The sequence below is a fragment of the Acromyrmex echinatior genome, chromosome 3 (genome assembly GCF_024713525.1).
Source record: "Acromyrmex echinatior isolate Ae372 chromosome 3, ASM2471352v2, whole genome shotgun sequence".
NCBI classification, from domain to species: Eukaryota; Metazoa; Arthropoda; class Insecta; order Hymenoptera; family Formicidae; genus Acromyrmex; species Acromyrmex echinatior.
In genome coordinates, this window is record NC_141854.1 from 9,115,300 (window position 1) to 9,141,227 (window position 25,928).

The following is a 25,928-nucleotide window of genomic DNA, read 5'->3' on the forward strand; positions in this document are numbered from 1 at the left end:
ACTTTCGACGATATGATTTTATCGATAGTATCAGCAAATGTATATAGTCACGTAGTTCCCAAAATGAAATAGATGTACGAGCGATTTCGATTATAACAGGAAAAAGGCCGGCATGGCCTCTCTCAGGTTTCTCTCTGATAGAAGCCGACTATCCATAGGACTTAGAAGGGATAATTTAATGAGTCTTTGAACGAAAAAATTTTAATTTCGCATCTTCTACATATGTAAATAAAAATTATTGAATTTTAATAAATGAAACTGAAAATTCAAACAAGTTAATTTATATAACTTTTGTCTTATATTTATTTTATAATATTTTATAAAATTACAAAGTTATGTTTCTTCATACAAATTTTCAGCCCGTTTTTACCAAACATAATTACTAGTATGTATCAAAGTTTCTATAACTACATTAGCAATTATAGAGACTTTTAATCAATTCAAACTTTTCTAAACATATGATATCAATTTAAAGTATAATTTAAAAAAAAGCAAAAACGAGCTATAGAGAGTTTCCACCACCTGCGCCAATTTTATCGGCGGTCCTCTTTTCTTTGTAATGTCTCGGGCAGACAACAAATTATTGTAGGAAACTTTATCAAAAGAAAATTAAGGTGTGAATTTCAAATTTTAACACTCCTTAATTTAATGTAAGTGCGTGCATGTACAATGGATACGTTCAATTCGACAAAGCGGCTAGGCTGTTCGTCAAGCAAATGAATATGATTGATTGTTACTTATAGATACAATCAATCACATTCAATCGTTCGGCGAACAGGCTAGTTGCTCGCTTTGTTCGCGCCCAATGTATGTGTATATCCTACCAAATCTAATGAGTAGAATAGATGGGAAAGTACAATCAGCCGTTTTTACTAAAACGGTTTTTGACAACGCAACAGCTTATTCCGCGTTGTCAGTTCGCAAGTGTTTTAGTAAAAACGGCACGACTATATTTCTTCACTTACCTTCACCAGATTTGGCCTCTTTTGACTTTTTCCGTTTCCAAAACTCAAAACACCCATGAAAGGAAAATGATTTGAAACAATTGAAGCCATAAAAGAAAATTTGCTGAGGGAACTGAAAGCAATTCCAGAAAAGTCCTTCCAGGACTGCTTCTAGCAATGGAAAAATCATGCGTTCACTGTGATTGTATATGTGATTATTTATATGTAGATGTATTGTGGCTGTGCAGAGACTATTAAATTAAATGACTCGGTTTTTACGCGCTGCTTTGAAAATAATTACTGCGATTTAATCAGTGTGATTATTTGTGACAAATGACTCACTGATAAAATCATTATATTATCGATATAGTATATTGCGACGAATACACTAGCAAAATTTATTTTGAAGATGTATTTTGAAGATTTTGATGAAATCTGTTGTAACATCTATTCTAATCTTTTCTAGGAAATTGGAATAATATGCATAATTCCTATTAGATATTCTTAACTTATCTTCAACATATATATTTAGGAGAATTTAATATAATTTTTTTTATATTATAATCAGTATATGAATTTTTTTTTACTTATCAAATTTCAAGTTATATAATACAGCATATTTTCCATGAATGCGTTTGGAACTTTCTCCGTTACAGCGAAGTTTAATCGACGTCCTTATACTTCGAGATATATATTTAACAACTTGATTCTCATAATAATATAGAACTTCGTAGATCGAGAATATGACTAGGGATACAATAATTTCAGTACGATATCGAGATGGTTAGACTTTTCAATGATCGATCGAAAGTACACATCGAGAATTTACATGAACTTTACGTCAGTAAATGAGACATAATTCATGATTTTGCAAAAATAGTATAGATAACAATAGTATTTTATTGAAATATAGAGAATATATAATATTAGAATATATAATATTATAAAGAATATATAATATTATAAAATTAATTACAGATATTTTAATGCATTCAGTAATTTTAATAATTTTCAAAACATAATTTGAACAATCTGTACGATAAAATAAAATTTTCACTTACATTAGATCAATGCAAATTTCTAAATGCTTATAACACGTACAAAACCATAATTTTGATAATTTATAAAATGGGATTTTAATGATTAGCTGCGTTCAACAAAAAAAAATAGTTTTGCACTCACAAAACACACACACACACATACAACTATTGTAAGATTTTTTAATAAGTTTGATTTGTACATTTAGATCTGAACTATAAGGACAAGCATATTAAAGAATTTTACAACAATTATAAAGCTGTTTCTCTGTTGAACTTAGCTGTTCTTTGACAAAAAAAGATCAAAGCAATTGAATTAAGGAGAGAGTAATAGAAGCGTAATCGAAGATTGTGGAAAGCGAAAATTTAATTAAATTTTACATTTCTTTTTTTTCACAGAGATTTAATAAACTATTCAATTACATAAATGTCTTGATTATTTGCACAATATATTCGGTATAGCCTGTTAAACACAATTTCGATATTAGATGTATTCATAAATATTATATGTATATCATAAATATTTTTTAATGTAGCACATTAGGAAAAAAATGTTTAACAATCTAATCCCTATATGAATATAAATATGACAAATATTTACATTACCAAAGCAAAATAATACAATGATTATAATCATTAGAACTTTGATTAAAAAATAAAATCAACTAGAAACAGAATTAATGAAAGCTAAATAACAAGAAATGAATAGGAACATCATGATATTTAACTCTACTTTTAAATTAAAAAAGAAAAATATCTATCAAATATAAAGCTAAAATGTATGATTTATAAGATTCTTAAGAGTATTCTTGAAATGTTGAAACTATATTAAATATATCAAATATATTTAAATCTAATGTAAATTTTTATTGTGTAAACAATTATAAGTTTTAAAAAATTCAGTTTTTTAATTATCGTTTAATTTGTTTTTATCACAGATCTAAAAACTATAATTTATATAATTATTACATTTAAAATAATCTTAAAAAAAGTAATAACCTTAATATTGCAGTCTTATATAACACAGGACGATAAAATTTAGGGTCGATCTTGTACTTTGAACTTTGAAAGATGTTTCGGTAGGATTTTGATGCTGAAAACAACGACGTTGTCCATTTTTTTCCACTACTTTTCATTTAAATTATCACAAAAATAGTTTTTTCCGGAAGTAACTTTTTTATTAATTTTTTCCGATTAAACAAAAAATGATATCCATGTCTGTTTTACGGTATTTAACTCAGAAATATTCCAACAATATTAAAAATATTTTTTCGTTGCGTTCAGCGCATCAAAATCCTACGAAAACATCTTTCAAAATTCAAAGCACAAGACCCCTTCTAAATTTTGTCGGTCTGTGTAATCTATGAATATTATTTTAGAGTATAATCTATGAAATTATTTTAAGAAAATTTATAAGATTGTGTAATCTATGAATATTATTTTAAGAAAACAATTTATAAGATTAAAGAAAATTTCAAAAAATTAAAATTAGATTACAAAATATAAAAACTACACGAAATTGCATCATAAATTTAGTTTTAAAAAACTTTCTTGGTATTACTTAAAAATTTTAATTAAAAAATTTACAAGCCAACAAGTCTCACAATTTTCAAATTAAAATCACAAATGACAGAGAAAGAAGAAGCTTTTTATTATTTTTATAAGAATACTTCATAAGAAACTTTTAATCTACATATAGTGGCATACATATAGTATCATACGTGTTTTGCATAAAGTTTTTAAGAATGAATTCTTAAGAATTAAACGATATTGATTTTACACACACGCAATATTTTTGAGCATTTATTGACGAAAGTTACATTTACAAAGTTATATTTATTTATCCAAATCTTGGTTTTTAACCTTCATACTTCATCTTTATCAAAGAAAGCTGGATTTTCGCGAGTGTTCTGCGATTTGTAGGGATTTGACGAGTTTTTTTCAATGTTGTCATCGCTCTTACAATTAGCATCTTTGCAAATAGCGTTAGATGTAGACTTGGAAGGCACAGTAACAACCTCAGTGAGCTGCATTGCCATGGCAGATCTTAGCGCCTGAAATCAACAATTAAAATTACATATATATTATATATATTAATTATATATGTGTGTGTGTGTATATATATATTTATTTATTTGATATAAAAATTGTATTTGATATAATATAATTATACAAAATAATAGTTATTTTTTATTAAAAGTGTTCTTATAATTGCAGTATAATAGACAAAAACAGTCCAAGGTGCGTTAATGCAATAAAGCAATCAACAAATTAATGACAAACAAGATTATGCATTGAGAGAAAACTGTTTTATATTTGTAACTATAATATTTGTAACTATAATTACAAATTACTATAATTATGATTATTACTGCTATAATAATAATAATAATAATAGTAATTATGTATATAGTGCTAGCAACAAATGTATATAGTTGACAACTTAAAATAACTATAATTAATATAATAATTATTATAACTATAAAATAGTTGAAATTACCATAAAAATGATTCAAATGACTATAACTTTATAGTTATATTTTGGGACAACCATATTTTTTATGTAATTTTTAATTTATTAGGTGTTGGAATTAATTCGTAGCGTTTTACAAGTGATGGGAAGTACTTTCATTAATGTATTTTTTAATGCTCATGTGAAATAAATAACATTCTTTCATTAAAAAACGCTACGAATTAATTCCAACACCTAATAATTTCAACTATTTTATAATAACTATAATTATAGTCGTTTTAAGTTGCCAACTGTATACATTTGTTGCTAGAATTATATACATAGTTACTGTTATTATTGTTATAGCATTAATAATCATAATTATAGTAATATGTAATTATAGTTACAAATACAAAACATTTTTCTTTCAGTGTGTAAATACGCGAAACGCACAATGTATTTAATTGCATCCGTTTCTTTGATTCTGTCCTAATCTATTTAATCATATATGTAGTATTATAGTACATAATTGTAAACACCTATTTGCAACATTTGACGTGCAAATTGTTAACGTATTTAATAATTGATATTTTATGCAAAAATAGAATCGATGTTAAAATAAACTTAAACAAATTTCTGCCAAATTTACACCAAATTTGCAACCGCATTCACGAGTGTGGCGCAACTCCGTCATGCTCCGTTCACAGCTAATAATCTTCAATCTTAAGAATTTTCACAACGAGAATTCTGGCTTTAAAAGAACGGCTTTACAGAAAACTTGTCTTTATGCGGCCACTTTTGTGTACGGCGTGAGATGATTTCGAAACCGATATTTTCCGCGAATATATTGCGCGTGCATAGTTTTTTAAAATGTTACTTTTAATTTTTTAAAAGCTATTATTTGCGTATATTGAATTTTCTAGCTGACGAACAGATGTAATTTATTTTTCATGAATACGGATATTAGTTCAAGTCATTCTTTCATTTACCTCAAATATAGAACTCAAATTGGGAGGAAAGTTATTGCGCCTGTTGTTGACAATTTTCGCGTATGAACGTTACATAATGAATAACAGGTCTCTACAAACGCGTGCTTACCGCATGCTGCTTGTTAAAAACATCATATGACGTAGTTATAATTATGCACGCGTCCTATATCAAATTAGAAACAATATAACATTTACCACACATGATTAGTAAAATCTGCATAATGCATTGTGTAGGTCCAGGTGCTCGTCGATTGCGTACATTGTATTCATTATATATGCGATTATCGTGCACTTCAATACAAAGTACAAAATAAAATATTATATATACACGCAAACAGATATTCTACTCTTAAACAGATAATATTGATTTAGATAGATTCTGAAAGATGAAAATGAGTTACAAAAAATTCAAAGTTTTCTTTGCAAATCTAATTGTTTGATCACAATAAATTTAAATTAATTTCTATATCATTTGAAATTCATTCTAATGCCGTAGATTAATTATTGTCTTTGCGATTTCCGAAGTTTTGTGAATAATTCAAAATTCACATTCTTAATAGACATTTCGTGGTGATATGAAGAATCATCTTTCTCGATATGAAGAAAAATAGAATTATCAACCATGTCGCGAGATACATCGACAGATATATTTCCGGCTTGGCGACCTATCCCACTGAGATCTATCTCCACTGTGTACTCCCATTTGTAGCAATTGCATCGCGAATTGCATCGATGATTAACAGAAAATCCGATCTAGAGCCCTATTCTTGAACAGATATCGCATACAAAAATATCAATTCCGTATACACTCGACATATCACAATTGAGAAATTGTCTTTTTCGTATGCGAAAATTATTCATGCTCAAGAATAGGACCCTCTGGAGACAACTTGATATCTGGTTCATTTCTATTTAATTGGCTACGTTATTATGCTACGTTATTATACATGGTATGTCATTATACTATCACCGGCATGATATGCCAAATAGCTAAATATAAACGAATGAAATTGAAAGAGAGCAAGAAAAGTTACTTGATGAATCGCAAATAAATTGTGTGAACGAACGAACGCTCTATTTCTGTCAAATTTGCGTATTACTCGTAATTTCGTCTTTGATTGACGCTATGTATAATAGGATTGACGATCTTATTCATGTCACTCGCTTTTTGCTTCTTCAGAGGATTGATCTTCCCTCGTTGCATGTCAATATGAATACTAATTCTGATGTCCGACAGCGTAATAATGCGCGCGTCTGGAATTGTTCCGGTCTATTGGAATTTGTATCCGGTTGCCGTCTCAGAAAGGCAAATACGACTGCAGATATTTTCGTTCCGTTGCTCAGAGCGTACGATTGTTTATAGAATTTTACGAGGAAACATTTCACGTGGCATTGACCAAAACTTTAGATTCATCGAAGTTCTCTAAAATTCTATAAAAGATCTGAGTTTCATATCTTTCATTTTATTCCATTTGTTCTTAACATTTTCTTCAATTTAATATTGTATAATTTTAAATGATTAAGCAATATCTTTATTAAGGCAAATAGAATCAAATTTATGACATTTTTTATAAGCTATATTTATATCAATTAAAATTTGAATATCTTTTTTGTTACATTTTTTTCTATGACAAAAATTTAAATATAGTTATAAATAGCATGTCTATATAAATATATGCTGCATGTAATTTGTATACAACTTCTATAAAAATAGCTTTCTAACGAATATAAGCTTTATAAAAAATATTTGTTGTTAAGGCACGCAATTCACTTACCAAATAAAAAGTGATAAATAACCCTGCAGTGCACCATTTTATATCCGTTAAATTAATTACATTTCATGAAAAAACGTAGAGAGATAGCAAAATATAGTTTTAACGAAAAAAGTGGCGCAACAGAAATGCAGAAAGCATTGCAATATGTCAGTAAAAGGTTAAAAAATGGTAAAACACGACGCATCCCGAATTGTATGCCATTTTTATAATAAAATATAAGTTTATAGTTTAAATGTTTTATTCCGTTATACCGGGAGCTGTTATAAAATTTTTATTTTCTATTTGATGACACAAATTAACACAAAATGTTGTTCATTGCTGCTGTCTGAATGTCAAAAAAGATAGATATTTATGTCGACTTGTATCACAAATGGAAAACACTCATTCTAGACACAATCTCACGAAATCAATTGCCGACGATCAATCGATAATCTCATTATTTTTCAATTTTAATCTGCGATTGACAAAACGCCTTTTCGCGAGTTTTATGTAAAAATTACTTTCTTTCGCAGTAAATTACTGTTTATTAATTTTGCCTAGGGATTCCATTACCACGCAGAGATGGACATAAAAGAAATAGTGACGAAAATGAATAAAAATTTGGAAAATGACAACCGCGTAATAGTAAATTGTAACTATTAATTTTCAATATCGCATTTTGAATAAACCATAATTGTTCGTATATGTCTCGTCGGCATTTATCGAAAACATAATCGTATCTCGACATAATTTCTGGCTTTCTCGCATGTTAATCTCATAATTTCGCAAATTCTCTCGCTGCAACCAGCATATCGTTCGGAGAGCGACAAAAGCATGCAGTATAATGACAACAGTGCGAATCTGGTAACTACCTTCCGTCTATCTCTGCGAGCAGAATATAGCACCCAAATTATGTACGATGCCATTATGATAGCGGGTACGCACACCCCCGCTATAGTCGACGTACCCCGTAGAAACAGATGATGCAGTCCGAGCAACATAAATGCGAGAGCCGTTCCACCCGCGACATATCTTCCGGTACGACGATGATCTTCCTGATAACAGAAATATCACACGCATATTTAATGAATATTTTGCCATGGACATTATCACTGTTTTGCATTTCGAGGCCCAATGCGACTTCTATAGATCGTTATTTTTATTCGTTATGATGCATCTCGTTGTTAGAGAAGATCGAAGTTGTTAGAGAATTATCGATATTCAAACATTATCATTTTTAAACATGATTTGTCTCACGCAAATAGTATAAAGCGGCTGATATGAAAATTATTATCTTTTTTAGGAGAGTGAACGTTGCTTCTCAAGAAGTGTTTTATTTGTTTTATTTCGTTCATAATTTTTTAACAGCATAAAAATATTGTACAAAAAAATTGGAAAGGTTAAAAAGCTTCAGTCGATTTTTCTATATCAGTATTTTAATCGAAAAATTGTAAAAGTGCTTTTAATAGCGTTCAAATGCTTCATATACGTTCGACAGGCAATAAACAATTAACAGGCAAGTGATGAAGCGGATATGCGTTGATTTCAGAGCAGATGTGCGGAACTAATTACATTGCTTTAGGAAGGCACGCATTTAGTTTAGAATTTATTTATTTAACGTCAGTTTTACAAGTAGCGTCTGTGAGCGATAAGCGCAAAGGACAATTCAAAACGAAGGGCGAGCATTCAATTTTGACGCGTCGAAAGTATTAGATCTATTTTTATTCTCTCTGATGCACAATTTCTCCAATTTTTGTGTGAACAATTTTTCTCAATTTTGTCTTTTTTAACATATGATTGTTCACGTCTTGTCTCTTTTTTTTTTTACTAAATTATGTAACCATAGCAATTCACATAAATCTAGTAGTCTATCGGTACTCAAACACTTCGTTTCACTATCGTATTCAAATTGTATTTCTGCTGAAGTGTGTACACAGAGGAAAATTTCTGGTTAAAAATGAAAGAATCAGAAAATTCTAATCACATCAATCAAGAATTCTGGTTATCTCAACTAGAATTATAATAGATTTAACCAGAACATTTTAATTTTAATCAGAGAATTCCAATTAATGTAACCAGACTTTTTCTTGTGTAGATATTATATGCCGAATGTAAAAGGGAAAGATACACACACACACGCGTGTGTGTGTGTGTGTGTGTGTGTGTGTGTGTGTGTGTGTGTGTGTGTGTGTGTGTATCTTTCCCAGCAGTTACCCTGTGTTACAAAATCACTGCGATATTCTTTCGGAAAACCAACCGGTTGTGAAAAAGTAAAATCCCTCGATGAAACATTCGATGATCGAAGCGGCATGGCACTGACAGTAACATACAGTTTTTTCCACTATGCGAAAAAACACTTTGTCACAAACGTGATTCAGTTTGATAATACAATAGCAATCTGTTGCCAAATTATAAGATAGTCTTTGTCCTTCTGACGAATTTTCGTCCACGATTATAAATGCATCTGTAATTACTAGGTTAAATGAAATAAAAAGTCAAGTTCCTATGGAATTGTCCCTCTGTTTCAAATTGGATGTTTAATACGTAAAATCTTAACCATACTTTTAATGTAACTTGGCTTGAATGCGAGATATACAATATTACAGAGAGTTCTTCCTTTCTGAGAGTAGCACCAAACGGTGAAAGTTTGAAATTTTATTATGAAATTTAAAAAATATCTTTTCATTAAGATATAAGTTTTATATATTCAAACAGAAAAAAAGCGACGACGTTTAATTAAATGTTACACATAAAAGAGCACGTTAAATATAGTCATATAATTAAGAACTGTTACTCATGGAGTTTATATCTTAATTGATGGTGCAGTTCTATATATAAACTAATGAATAATTATCAGAAAAGTTAATGTTATTATAAAAAGAATTAATAAAGTTTATTACAAATAAATATTATAAATATTCAACTTTTTATATTAAATTTTCAACTATAAATTATTTTTTGATGGACATTAATTAAAAATCAACAGAAATTTAAACATATTTATACAAAAATTATATATCAAGAACATTTATAAAATACACTATAACAATTAATGTTTAACCGCATGTTCTATTTTTTCCTTAATACGGTATGTTATTGAACAATTCCTACAACTAAAATCTTTAAGTTCTTATTATGCTTATCATGTACGAATTGCGGATGCACCATAATTTTATTTGTAGATTTATTAATGTTATTAGGGGATAATTAGAACGACCACGTTTGCGCAGCATAACCGTAGTTAAAAGCCGCGATTAATTACGCGAAAAAGAAGCCACCGAAGGGTGGCCACAAAATATACCATAAGGTAGGGTAATTCACAATTAACCCAAATAAAGCACGATAAAATCGCACAATTATTACACCGTGAAAATTTCAAGCGTTTCTCGCTCGTTGATAAAAATCCATTGTTTTTCTAGCACTTGCACGGTAGATGTGCACAGTAGACACACGGTACACGATACGTACACTGGAAAAAAAACTACTTTTCCAACTATTTACTAAAAAAAAAAAACTAAATTTTAGTAAATATTTGTTTGAATAGTAATTAAATATTTACTAAATGAAAATATGTATTTCGTACAAAAACCATTAATTTGATTTGATTATATTTTTTATTGAGTAAACATTTCTTTACTGCAAGTAAATGTTTACTTAGTACTATTCAAAGTATATATATGTATTAAAATTTAGTAAATTTTTTTTAGTAATGTTAATACGAAAGCGTTCACGTTTACGCGTGATAGTTTGGAAGTGATCCACGAGAAAAATAATTCGACCGTACGATCCGCGATTTCTGATCGACTTTACAGAAAGACGCAGAAATGGAAAGTGCGGTTTGCTCGGAGGGTTTATGTATCGCCGATCTCGGTTTCGAGAACGGCGCGGACCACGCATTTACACCATCGGCACAATATAAGCCAGGCAGGCATGTTAGCATAATAAACAAAAAACACGATGAGCACAGGATACACCCACATAGGCGCGTCTACAGCGTACGCAAACTGAGCAACGAATTGAAAAGCACGCTCTTTTGCCAAAATTAGATTATCCTTTCTTCGATGATTCGCGGAATCTTTCGAGGACGCTTAACGCGGTTTGTTAAAATCGCGCTATATTATCTAATTGTCTAAAAGTCAAATTGATTACGGATGCTCTGATTTGAAGGATAAGATTCAGCCAAAGGTATATGTCAAGCGGAAATCAAAATAGAATTTGTATAGATACGTAGATTTGTACAAGTAGGCCTTGTGCTTTTAAATTAATTTATAAAAAAATTCTGTTTTCAATTTTGTTCTATGAAAATTCGAAGTCCTCTATTTTTTATGTAAAATCGTACATTTTTTATTTGGTTTACAGCTGGCTGAAATATATAAGATAATCAGACCCTATAGTCTCTCTAAGATTTGTAATTTTTTTTCTAATTTTTTTACTGAATCCAAAATTGATAATCAAATTCAGAAGGGAAACATTTCTGAATATTAAAAAAAAATATAAGATATGTTTAAATAAAAAGAAGGCAGCGAAGATTAAAAAAAAATAGATCATATTAGGTACAAATATACTTAAATATAGGATTTATATATATATATATATTTTTTTTCTTTTTTTATGAAAAAATTTTTGTTAAAGATGGAAAATAAAGATCCATTGTTGTTACTTTTATAAGATTATGAGTTTATTAACATATTGACATGTTATAAGAATACAATTTAATTATTTTTTAAATAATTGACTTAATCTACTTATTTCTTCGATGTTTAGATAAATTAAAATTCATGGTCTGGAAAACAAAAGTACTAAAATAGAGCCCGATTATCTTACTAACTTGTACTCAAGTCCAACAATCTGTAGATATTAGATTGTTCGGAAAATTCATTTCAAATTTTTTTCTATGTAAGTTCAGGACGCACTTTAATCAAAAAATAATTTTATTGAAAATATATATAGCTTTATTAGTTTATTCAATGACTTTGATCTATATCTCGAATAACTGCATCATTGCATGATACCCAGAATACCCTCCATAATAAAGATTTTTCTTAAACTTAAAATGAAATTTCGAACGAACATTCCAAACAATCTAATATAAAGTCGCTCAAAATCGTTCAAATTGTAAGAAAATTGTTCAATTTCTTTTTTTTCGGATGTTTTCAATATTTCTCAAAATATCTGGTCCATTTACTCTGTCAATTCATTCACACAATATGATTACACAACGGTTTGATTTGTTTGATAAGTTTCTCTTAAGATTCTTCGATCCTTTTGATGTTTTCGTAGCAGCTGCTTTTATTTACTACGTTTTTTGATCTTTTACGAAAGTATAGTGGCAAACATCTTTTGCGAGTTATAAGTCTACCACGCATGTAAAGCATGAATCATACCGATTGCACCAGGCATACCAATTGCATTGTAATAGAAATAATCAAGGCAATCGATTCCTCTCACGTCTACTCTGGTTTTCAATCGGACAGGATCATTTACTGAGGGAAAATAGTTCTCCCGTTATATTACATTACTTTTATCCACAATCGAACGCTCAAACGCGCACACAATGCAATATGCCTGGCTCTAACGGTCCTTACTCTGTAGTACAATTGTATATTAGAGTAAATCTCACTTTGAAAAGTAAAATTTCACTTGCTTGAAAATTGATTGTTCTTTTTTAAGACTGACTCAATTTTCATTCTTTAAAAGTGAAATTCCATTCCAAAGAATTTAGAGAGTATCTTCTTCGCTAATTAGTTCAACCTGTGGAAATGTATTTCCATATTTAAATTTTATGTTTAGATCGAAATGTAATTTTGATGCAAATATGAATCTTGAATATGCAATTTTAATTAGATTTTATTAACGGAACTGAGAAATATTAAGATACAACGAGTGAATGATACGCATTTATATATGTATATAATTCCGTCATTATTTTTGTACGTTTCAAATTATTAATTGTTTAGAATTTAAAATTCATCACAATATGTAACAGAAAAAAGAACAAAAGAATATAATCTCTGTCTAGCTTTAAAAGTTCGTTCACGTCGCATGCTCTAATATGCTTTAATATACTTCTACCACAGCTTCTAATCACTCCGAGTGGTTGGAGTAAGTAGAAACACTAGAAACAATGGTAATAGCATGTTGGAGCAAGTTGGAGCATGCTATGCAAACAAACTTTATGATAAAAGTTTAAAAGTTACTCAATACTGATTTTTTATCCATTTCTGAGAATACGAATTGCATAAAAGCTATGGACGAAAAACACGATAATTTATAATTCATAGTACATGTACTTGAGAAATAATCAGAATCATTGAGATTCAGATTAAAATTAGTAAGTTCAGTTTGCTAATTAAAGAATGTAATGTTTAATTAAAGAATAAATTTTTATTAAAACTCAATTTCGAATCCCAATTACCCCCGGCGAAATAAATAAACGGAATATTCGATCTTGAAAACTAGAGGTAAATCTACATGGCAAACGTGATTCATATTTCTGATATAACTCACGATAGACATAAAGTTTGCGTGTTCTACCGACAATAAAATTGTAAGTTTCTCTATATTCACGTGATTGATCGTAAAGTTTCGCAGCAGGAGGTAATCTTGCATCCTTGTAGATAATTCTTAATCAGGAAAAACATGAATGATTAACTAAAATGACGTTATTAACGTCACGATCAAACAATTTTGCAAAATTTCGAACTTGCGGCTCAAGTAGCTCAAGTAATTGCTACCGTTTGCCGTCAACTTCGTTCACGAAACCCTCAAACTTTCAAGATGTAATTTCCACATAACGCATAATTTTAACTTGACACTCGCAACTATGAAGCCGCGAACTTCGCAACTGTAATTTCCGCGTGATTTACCACATCGATCATCCCGTACTAATCTGCAAGACCTTTCTTGTATCATTTAATTTTAATTCTACAACAATTTGTGAACGATCTCTTTCTTCCTTTATTTATTTATTTTTCCTTTAAAATTAAGATATGTCATATACAAAGAGTTTTTAAATACAAGTAGTATACAACTACGATTAAGAAAGTTTTATTAATTAAATTAAATATCTTCCTTCTAATGTTCTAATACTTATTAAACAAATCTTTTTTTTTACGAGATATTAATTATAAACCTAATTAGCAGAATATTTAACGAACGATATAATAACCTTCATGAATCCTTGTATGAATCTTGTAATATTTAGATGGATTTATATTTGTTGACTTTTCTATATTTGAGAAAATATAACATGGAACAAACAAATTTTATGATCGTATTTTTCCCAGCAATTTAAAAATATTTACATATTTGTTACGTGTGCTTAAAGCATGATAGCTATAATAAATAACGCTACATATTTTAAATTAAATTAAATTTATTTCTTAATAAATAAAATTTGTTACATATTTTGCACTTATTTCTTATAGCAAAAATGTTATATCACAATAGATTCACTATAGCTGCATTCAGATCACCGATTCAGACCATCGATTCAGCAAAAAAGGCAGCTTTGCAACTGTTGTAAATTTTTTTAACATGGTTTTAGTTTAACTTGGTTTTATAACTTGGTTTTAATTTTTCACTAGGTTTAACCTGTATAAACCTAAGTCTATAAACCAATCATATTAAAGAATCTTATAACAATTGCAAAGCTGCTTTTTTTGAATGCAACCTACAGTCACGAATAAATTACTGATACACTTTGATGTTACTGTGAGATTATCACAGTTACATCACAATATTATCATAATCTGTATATGTCAGTAGTGTTATAATGAGAGAGGTTCAATTTTTTACAGTTTCATAATCACAATTTCATGACTTTGTCACAAATGTGATATGACATTCACATGTCACCACGTCTTTACTGTAATGTCACACCTGTGGTGTAGGAAACATTCGCACATCATCATACTTTATTACAGTATTACTGTGACTTTTTGCTACGAGGAATATGAACAAATGTTATATCTTTGCAAGTACTATATCTTTGTCCGTTGTTTGCAGAATAATGTACGATCACGTATTGAAGATTTTGAATTGCTTGATTTATCTCGTTTTTTTAAGCGTTTGCAGCAAATTAAAAATATAATATCGACGGTCCAATCCGGTTTTATATAAATTATCTATTTTTGCTAAGAGTGAAATTAAAAAGAAGGAAACATGCAAGGAAATTAGTTCGTCGAGATTATACTTCGCCAACGGAAGTATGTGCAATCGAGTTATCCCGTTGGTGGTTATCGGATCATTAATTGTAGAGGTGCGAAATAATCTCTTCCGGTTTGATAAGCATCAGAAAAAAAGAAAGGAAGCGTTTATTTATCGAAAACAGACACGTACCTGAGCTCATCGGGTAACTACTGTCTCAGTCAGAAATGATAATGGAATTGACACCGAATCGATATCGATTCAACGTCGAAAGCATCAAATCAACGTCGATTCAATGTCGATTTCATTATCATTTCTGACTGAAGTGTTGAAACCAAAGACATTCACTTAAAACTGCGCGAAACAATAAATTGTGGAATAATTTCCATAATATCAAATTACTTTATTCGAAATCATTTTAAAACAAACAAAACTGCAGCACTGCAGACTAATTAAACGTAGGTTAATCTTTGGTAAAAATAAATATCGAAGCGCAAGTCGAATATAAGGAGAGAATAACAAAAACACTTCTGCTAGCCTTTCTTTATATTCCTTATACTTCGATTTTTATTTTTGGCAGGAATATTTCGAGTAATCGAACCGACTATTTTAAATATTTTATACAAATATTAAAATCTAGTTAATAGAATTTTTGTGTTATCGTCATTGTATACCGTGATTCTGATAATTAAAAAAACAATCGTATAATAATATCTGCTAATTCAAATAGATATTAATTTATAATTAAATGACAGTAAAGTTTAAAGCGAAAAAGAAAGAGTTCAATAAATTATAAAAAGTTAAGCCTCTCGGAGAGAGAAAGCCACTCATAAAGAAATATAAAGAGAGTAATAATATTTTTCGTGAACACAACTGGACTATTCGTCGGTTAAACTCGCAAATAATGACTATAATATTTCATTTATTTCGCGGCGAATAATATTCTCGGCGAGTAATATATTTGGCGAATTGCGGCGAACGTGCTTTTTGTCAGCCAACACGTCGTAAAACCGACATCGTTTCTGGCAAAATTATTCTGTGAGAAAATTATTCTGTTTTCAATGACGAAATATCAGATACATTTTAAAAGTTGATAAACAATTGTGACGAATTATTGTAATTAAATAAATCCTAAAAATTTTATCGTGATTATATATAAGAATATCCTTTTATAAAAATAAAAATACCTTTTTTAACTAAAAACTGGTATTTAAAAATAAATGATGTTTGCTATGTCAAAATTTGTAATAATAAATAATAAATTCATTATAATTGTATGAATTTATTGATATATCATCATTTTTTTTTGCAAAATAGTATTATTTTATTATAATAACAGTATATAAACGTTTGTCATAAGAGAAATAATGAAAAAAATAAGAATAATAAAAATAATTCAAAAATAAAGGGTTTTATTTAATTGAGAGAATGGGATAAGTTAAATTTAAAATTTTTTAAAAATTATTTTAAAAATTATTTTATAAAAATATTTGTGTACAAAAGAGTCTCACACACACATATATATGTAGTTACATATACTGAAGTACAATGAATCATAATAATAATCTAATTTATCGGTTCAATGTAATTTAAATGGAATAAACGATAAACTGTTATTAATGATTTAACGGATTAATGCACTGTACTATACATCAATTGTAAATATCGTATCTACTAACAATAACATCGCATTCTGTCGACATGAAAGCTCACTGTATGATAGCGGTATCTTTCAGAGCAGTTTCGTAGCTTATAATATACATTGTGTGCATCATCAGTCGATAAATATTAAACTTTGATATTTTTATACTTTCATTGCTAGATAAAAATCGAATGTTATATACTGATGACAGGAGTCAAATGATACATAATAAAATTTATTCGCATAACATGTAAATCACGCCTCAATTTTTAAAACTAAAAATAAATAGATCCAATAAAAAAATTTATAATATAGAAAATATCTTCTGTAAATAAATTTTTAATTGACTAGAATTTATTAGAATTAGCAAAATAATTAAAATAACTCGAATTTATTAGAACTAGCAAAATAATTAAAATTATAACGTTTTTAATTGTTGTTTAAATTACTCATAATAGTATATGTTTTCAGAAATTTTTCATGACTTTTATTGTATATAAATGATTGTATTAATTAATTTATTTTCCTTTTCCATCTCTTTTTTTTAAACTTATAATATCTTTAAATTTATAATATATTTAAATACATAGTAGAAAATAAGTGTTAATAGTTTTAGTATTAAATATTTATTTTTACATAAAAAATTATTGATTACATGTATATTAAAAAATAAGAAAATCTTGTACCATCAATGATACAATGTATTTATATGATATGAGAGAAAGAGAGAGATCAAAACAATAAATCAAAATCGCGCAATTTTTTTAAATTATGTATTTGAAATTATAGTATTATTTAAAAAAAAAATAAACATTATATATATCTTCAACATTTTTCTGGTTAGGTTATTCTGCAAATTCGTTTGATAATCAAATATTGTTGGTTTTATTTCGTCTTCGTCTGCGTATTAATCATTAAATATCGCTAAGTCAGCATCAGCAACACACATGCTTTAGCCCACACGCAAACTAAATTGACGGATAAGTCTTTCAATTGCAATTGCCATATTCCGCAAACAACTATTCGCATGTGAAAAAAAACGCGTCAGCCATATGTAATTGATGATGAGAGTGAATTTACATAACTATCATTTGTTAGCTTGGAAATCATGATGCAGTGCAATGAAAACTCGATATCCTTGAAAGAAATGCATCGAAGCGACGTGTGTCATTATCTTCTTTAACCGTTATGATGACGATAATTATCTTGTGTTTCGCTCCCCTTCTTTTTCTTATAATTCCATGAGAACGATAATCGGTGACGACGACGACGCGAAACCAATATGCGGTACGGATCAAAGACGATGGCATCAAAGCTATACTGACGTCATCATTCGTCTCTTCAGAGAGCCACTGAGAGAAGGAAAAACTTGGAGAATATATTTTCTTGAAAGCACCATACCATGAATTCTACAAAAATATATTTAAATGTTCACTTGCAAGAGTAAAGGCAAAGTTAAAAGTCATTCATGACATCCGAATATACTGAATGAATGATAATCATTAGCATAGTGTTGGAAATTTATCTTGAAATCCCCTATAAAGATATAACATAATATTAATTTTTTTAATGATTCTAATTAGCTACTGTCTATTTATTCGAGCAATTAGATGACAAATACATTATTTTTATATGTATATGTTTTAATGTGTTTAATAGAAATTTAATTTAAGATTATAATTAAGTATGTATTTAGTCAAATTCACTCCATTTTCTTCTTATTAAAAAATCTAATAATAAGAAACTAACTTTCATAAAAATCTAACTTTCCGTTTTAATATAAAATTTTTAAAGTGAAAATATAAAAATTTATGTTATTATAATTTTTTTATTTAATTACTTTTGATAAGAGAAAATCCAAAAATTAATTTCTAGTTATTACGATTTTCTCATGAATCTTTTTAGCAATATGCAAAAATTTTCGAGCAATTGATACGGAAAGTTGGAGAAAATTATTGTGCAATTTTTGTGTTTTGTCATGCAAACTGACCCAAATATATCAAAATAATCATTGCGTTTTCAGCCGGCCTTGCGATTTATCAACACGAGACACGAAATATTTCTCTCTGCGTCGAGTTCTGTATACTTGACTTCCTTTTTCTTCTTTTAAGCACTCATGGAGCGCGAAAAGAGATGACGATGCGAGCTGTCGTCTCCTCTCTTTCCGTGGCAAATACGTACATATGTTCATACTGAAACTATCAACAAGCATTTATTCGGTGAATGATTTTTCATTCCCATAATAAAGAGATTAACGTCATTTCATTGTAACGTCATTTCTCGTTTTTATAGATAATATCGCGTGATATTTTATCAATACACATGACATCTTTTTTTAAATATTTTCCAAGTAAAGAATAAAAAATACATATCTTGTTAATCAATAAATTTATTTAGCTTACATTAATAAACTAATAAACTTATACATTTATTAATCAATACAACGTTAATCGAGCTTTAATTTTTTAATAGAGGAAAATCGCTAATACTGACATAAATCTCGTAAAAAGACATCCCTTTATTTCTTGGTAATTATAACTATTGCACTTCATTAAGACTGATGAAAACATGATCTGTTTAGATGATTAAAAACTCATATTTGTGACTTGTTCGTATATAAAATCAGCTAAAAATGAATTTTACAAATACAAAAATAAAATTCTTAACATTTTTTCTTGCAAATTGCTTAGTTTAAATAATAGTGATTATATTATTAAGAATATTACACCGTTTGTGACATGTTTGTAGTTTTTAAAATCAATTTTATTTATATTTTTTCTTTTTTATTTTTTTATAATATTTTTTATAATATTTTTTAATTTTTTTAAATATAAAATCGGAGTGCATTGTGTAAATCGGCGCACTTGTCTGCAAGACAAACCATAAGCTGACTTAATCTTTATAGTTCTGTATTATACCGTCAAATAGCTCTATTGAAGCTGAAAGCAATCGCGTGTTTATGGGAAGACCTTCAAAAAAAGAAATTCGCACGTTTGCGTCTTACGGAACAGTATAATAAATATTATTATAAATCAACAAAAAAACATTTTATCCAAGTGAAATTCTAGAAGTTCTTATATATATTCATTTGTAGATATTTTGTACAAATGACTTTTATGAAAGAAAAAAAAATAAAAATATGTATTACTGCTAAATATAAAAAATAAAAAATAAGAATATGCATTACTGCTTACTGTATCAATTTTGGAACTTATTTTATTATGTTAGACGCTCATTTTTATTTATCTTATAAAAACCTAATTATTGCAAAATTGTAAATAAGTGTTATAAAAACTGCTATATAATCTAATTTGCTATATAATCTATATTTTTCAAGTTTTATTTAAAAAATATTGTCTAAAAACAAAGTAGGCCAGTATCGATGATTTTCCTCTGATCATTTCATATATCTTTTGTGCGATATTTTTCAAAAATACGCAATGTATTCCCCTGCGATGTACTCCAACTTCATAGCGCGTAAATGCCGTATTAGTTCGTGAAAGCCATGAACTAACGCTTGTCTCTCGCGATGCATGTGCAAGTGATGGTCTGTTCGCCTATTCGGTAGACAAATTTTCGATATAAATCAGACGAGAGTTCCTCCCCTCGAAGAATGAGATTCGCGACGAGGGTGGAACGAAGACGCATGATAGGGGTCCGCGTCATTGTTTCGCCGCTTTCGTGATGCGATGAATAGAACGGCCGCGAATGAAGTTAATCCGTATTCATAATCGTGGGGCAGGGAGTGAGAGGGAGAGGCGCTACGCAACGCGTGCGTGTGTGACCTTAAGAGATCGTGCCCGTAAGCGACGTAACGCCATTCACGCATTAATTCTCTCTTTCTTGTGTCTTCCCCCTTTCCCTCATCTTCACCTGAATGCAAGCGGAAACCTTTTCACGTGTGCCGATTTTGTCGTCTGGTTGAAAGAAAGACCCCTCGACGAACTTTACTTTTGAATCTCCGACGGCAGGAGCAAGGAAACGGATTTTTGACAATTATCTGCGTACCCAGATTGAGTTTTGCGTCAGGATAGATGTAAGCTATTATTATCACGAGAATTGTTAAACTTTGAGAGAAAATGTTCTAGCGTCTAAAAAATAAATATCTAATCGGAGATAATGTCTAAATGCGCAGGTTATTCTTTCTTGCTACATCATGGATATAAACAATATATGTTGAATGTATTCAGAATATTTATTTATACAAATAGATGAATGAAAGATACTATAGTGCAGTTTTTTGCGTGTTCAACAGTGTTAAAACAGAGTTTCAATAATTATCTGCATACTCAAATTGATGTTTTGCGGAATGGGATGATATAAAATTAGAATTTAATTATCACGATAATTGTTAATCTTGGAAAGAAGATATTCTAGGAAAGTAATATCTAATCAGAGATTATAGGTTGTTTTCCACCATAAGTACTTAATACTAATTCTAAAGTTATGTGAGTACGCAGATAATCATTTCACTTTTTACTTATTATGTTGACAAAATTATTGTTAAAAACACAAATCTATAATCTCACTTGTAATGTGAGTTAATAAGATAAAGTACATAGTTTCGAGCTTGTGTAAATTGTAAGTAAAAACTCAAATGAATTTGACTTGTCAGAATAAAAAGGAACGTGCATAACTGAGTTAAAACGTCATAAATGAGAATTATCTAAGTTGGTAAATGGAAAGCAACTAATATTTCTTATCGGTTTAGCCTTACAGCCGATGCTGCATTATTAACATAAACAACACGTGCTGAACGTACTTGGAATTTTTATTTTTACGAATAAATCAATAACAAAGGCACTAAAGTACTGCATACTCTCTCTGTAACACGACTAGCAACTCGGTTTACATTTTAAGAACGTTCAAGATGAACTCAGCTTCTCGGATCGCCGCACTCAGCAACCGCATAAACATTGGCTTGCAGCTGCGTCTTATAATCCTTTCTTCGTAATCTCGTAACAGTATCATCTACTAAATATATATTTCGACCTCTCTACTTGACTACTCTCATCGTAAGATTTTCCGTTATCCAACACAAAAACATTTATTCAAAACAAAAGTAGAGCTTTTTTGTACGAGGTTGTATTACTCTGTCGATCGATTGAAATTTTAAAAGAACGGTTAAATTAAAAATATTACAAACATGCAATCTGCTATTCCTTTCGTACTCTACATGAGAAAAATGTTTTCTCATCAACTGCCATAATAATCGCGCACGTTGTTTCAAAGATATGCCACTTTATGCATAACCATCGACTGTCCGCTTTTAATTAGCAGGTATCGCACGCGAGAGCGATTTCAATCTGTTGTAACTTGTTGGGGGAATATTCCAAATGGCCTTGCACTACAGAGGGACAGACAGTGTTGTGTTCGTGTATCTGTGAACCGATTATACTACGGCTTGAATGGCACAATGGTAGCTGTTCGTGTCTCGAATTAACACCAACTGATCGAATCAAGAAAAGTGAAGACACTGTTTGAAATGATATATGTACTGGAAAAAGAATGTATTAAATTTTAATAAATATTTGTTTGAATAGTACTAATGAAATATTTATACTAAATATAAACATATATTTATTTGGCACAAAAACGATTAATTTAATTTAATTATTTTTTTGTTGGATAAATTTATAATTTATTTACCGTGTAAATGTAATATTATTTAAATAAATATTTATTAAAATTTAATAGTATTTTTTCAGTGTAAGGAATTAACCGCACGTTTTCCGCTCGTATTTTTTATTTTTTGACGCAAGTTATTCCCGCGTATGAATTCGGGCGTGTCATTTAGCGTTTGCAAACGCTTTATAATCCGGATTATGTAATCGATGTCGGAAAGCGGAAAAAGGGAAAAGCGGCTGTGATAATGGAATAATCCAACATAATCCATTACTTGTGGTACAGTCGACAGAAACGCTGCGACTATTTTTATCATCTTTCTTTATCGAATAGGCCTATCGCGATAGACAAGATAGATCATCCGCTTTTGTTCGTATATACTTTGATGCATCACCGTCTCGATAACCGTAGATAACGGTTTATTGTTGCATCACGGATACCAATAATCCGATTTAATCTCAGTTTCATCGTACGATGCAAGCGATATCGAATGCGGCATGCAGCACACGTGGAGTAAATAAAACGACCCCGCAAGATATCCCAGGCAAAGGCGATTGACCGGCGACGAGTGCAATAAACTGCAGCCTGCTTACCTTCCGTTATAGCTGCTCATAGAAAATCCCGAAACAGAGCCACGAAATGTCGTGCATTCAAGTATCAGTAGGAGAAAAATAGAAACTATGAGGAAAAAAAGTAAAGAAAGGTGTCGCTTGTTTTGTAAAGCGTGAGGTCTACGAGACTCGATAAAGTAGCGCTTGATAAAGTAGGCAAATATCAAAAATGACGAATTTTATCTTCACAGCCATTTAATTAATTTCCCCCTTTTTTTTATTTTCGGTGTTTGCGTGTTTTATATTTGGAAGTACAAGAACTGCATTCGTAATATTTTTGTGAAGTTCTAAATAAGATGATCGTAGATGTGTTAGATTGTTGCGTAATTGCCTAGAGCAGAAATTCTTAAAATATGAATGGTGAGTCCCTTTGGTAGTTCACGAAACGACTGGTGATTCGTGAAAATCAGAATGTTAAATTACACTTCGTTGCTTTGCGTAGTTGTACAAACTTGAGATCGCGCATTTTTTCACGACTACATACATGTGAAGTTGGATATTCAAAGATGATAGGAATTAAAACCAAATTTCGAAATGAATTGTAATTATCAAATTTCTTGTATCTAAAAATGAATTACATCAAAGTTGATATTAATAGAAATAGGGGATAAAAATATTCTTCACATATATCTAATTATGTATTTAAAAGAAGTAGATTTTTTAAAATTGTATTTAAAATAAAATTATAACAATATAGTAGTAATATAAATTAATAATATAGTAGTAATATAGTAGGAATAAAATGATACAAATAAGGTCATTTAAATAATTAATTAATTTATCTTCCCCCGCTTTTCCATATTTAACTAAAACTAACTAAATTATAGATGTTTATCATTTTAAAAAGTGGATCGTGATCTATATAAACTCTAGAAAAATAGAAAACAATACTTATCTGGTATTATCCTCGTAGAGGATCTTTTTAGAATGTATTTTTTATAATTATGCATTCTCTTTGCCTCGAGAATGCATAATGATAGTATAAAAAATAAGTTCTAGAAAGAAACAGAAACAAATTTAGAGGCTTTTGTAATCCGTACAGATAATTTTTACATTATGATATAACAATTGTTTTAAATTTAAATATATAGTTTTTTTTATAGCTAATATTTTAAAGCATGGTTATAGAAGTTATAGATCTCTGTGTTTAGTGAAATGGAATTCGCTATATTATATCAGCATTTACTTAATATTATCTGCTTTAAACAAACTTTGTTGCAAAAAATAAAAAAGAGTAGATACAAACAAAATTTAGGTGTACTCTCCTCTCTACATAGACAATTTTAACGCTATAGTGCAACAACCGTACTGTTTGAACAATTGGATGCTGGGAAGTAGTTAGAAAACCCATTTCCAGAAAGCACCACTTCACTAATTCGATTTGGCTGTAAATGCGAAATAAATCTATTTTTAGCTCTCTCTTTCTCTCTCTCTCTCTCTCTCTCTCTCTCTCTATATATATATATATATATATATATCTAGAGTCCAATAAAATTGTGTTACTGCGAGGATTACTCATCGACGGAAGAACAGCGAGACATATAAAACTTCTGAGTATCAAAAGTTGCAATAAAAGTCATGCACCCCATGGATTATTTTCCCTTATGGCCATTATGCTTTATACGAATCGGGTTTCTCGCAGTTGATGCGCAATCGCATCGATCGTGAAAAAGTTTAGGACATTTTCATATAATGAAATAACTTTTTTTAATAGTTAACCCATGAAATAATAAAATTATGTATTGAATACCGCGCAAATTTAAATAGACAATGTCTTTAATAATTTTCACGCAGTCTTTTATGAAAAAAATCAAATCATCATCGATCAACGAAAAGACATACGTCAGAAATTTTTCATCGTAGGTATACAAGCGCATCTGCTTTTCGTCGCTACTGTCGTCGATCAACCGAAATCTAATCGAGGGGAAAGCCGCCCCACGAGGTTCTCATATAGGCCCCATGGCGTTGGAAGGCGTGCATATTCGGGACATTATGCGAGGATGTATCCCTGAAACCGCGTAGATTGGCGACGTTGTTCGACCCACGAAATTACATCCCCAAACGCCATCTCGCCTGTGACATTTACATAAAAATAATTAAACATCTTTCCCTCAACGACAACTCAATATCATTATAAAGATAATTATAAATTTCATAGATCTCGAATACAATACGAATACGTCTACTTGAATTATTTTAGAGAATTATAACAAGGTATTGTATTTTTGAAAGTTAAAAACATTCTCTGAAGCAAAATCTGCTAAAATGATTTACTTAAAATGTTCCATTATTAACAATGAAATTAATTATTATATTTATACGTCTGCAAATAATTATTTTGTATATTTAAAAAGTAAATTAAAGCATTTAATTAAGTAACATACGAGATTATGCAGGCAAAGAATTGTTAAGCATCACTATATATTTATTGTTGCGAGTCTCCAAATACTATTTGAATTTTATGATACACGCTGAGTATTTTTACTACGACGACCAATGAATACTTACGATCGATTTTCAAAGCACCCCGATAAGGAAGCACCGCGTTTGATGTTTTATTTGGTCTCTCCTGTCCCAGTCGTCATTAGCTCCGTCCTATTACGAGAAAGACCGGTTAGATTGAAGCCCTCTCGACTATGTCATCGAGATAAAAGGCAGGAACAAGATGTAAAGAAGACATTGCGTCTTTCAAATTGAGACTAGCTTTCTCTTTGTGATTTCTAAAG

The 25,928-nt window shown here is 29.7% G+C and overlaps 1 protein-coding gene across 1 annotated transcript; it reads right to left on the reverse strand.

Moving 5' to 3' along the window:
* Positions 1–1,690: 1,690 nt before the first annotated feature.
* Positions 1,691–10,843, reverse strand: LOC105146415 (uncharacterized). Its single transcript, XM_011056644.2, has 3 exons — positions 9,434–10,843; positions 8,049–8,231; positions 1,691–4,035 (listed from the first exon to the last, which is right to left on the reverse strand). The coding sequence occupies exons 1-3, from the start codon at positions 9,485–9,487 to the stop codon at positions 3,847–3,849; spliced, it is 426 nt and encodes a 141-aa protein (XP_011054946.1). The 5' UTR covers positions 9,488–10,843; the 3' UTR covers positions 1,691–3,846.
* Between the last annotated feature and the right edge of the window lie 15,085 nt (positions 10,844–25,928).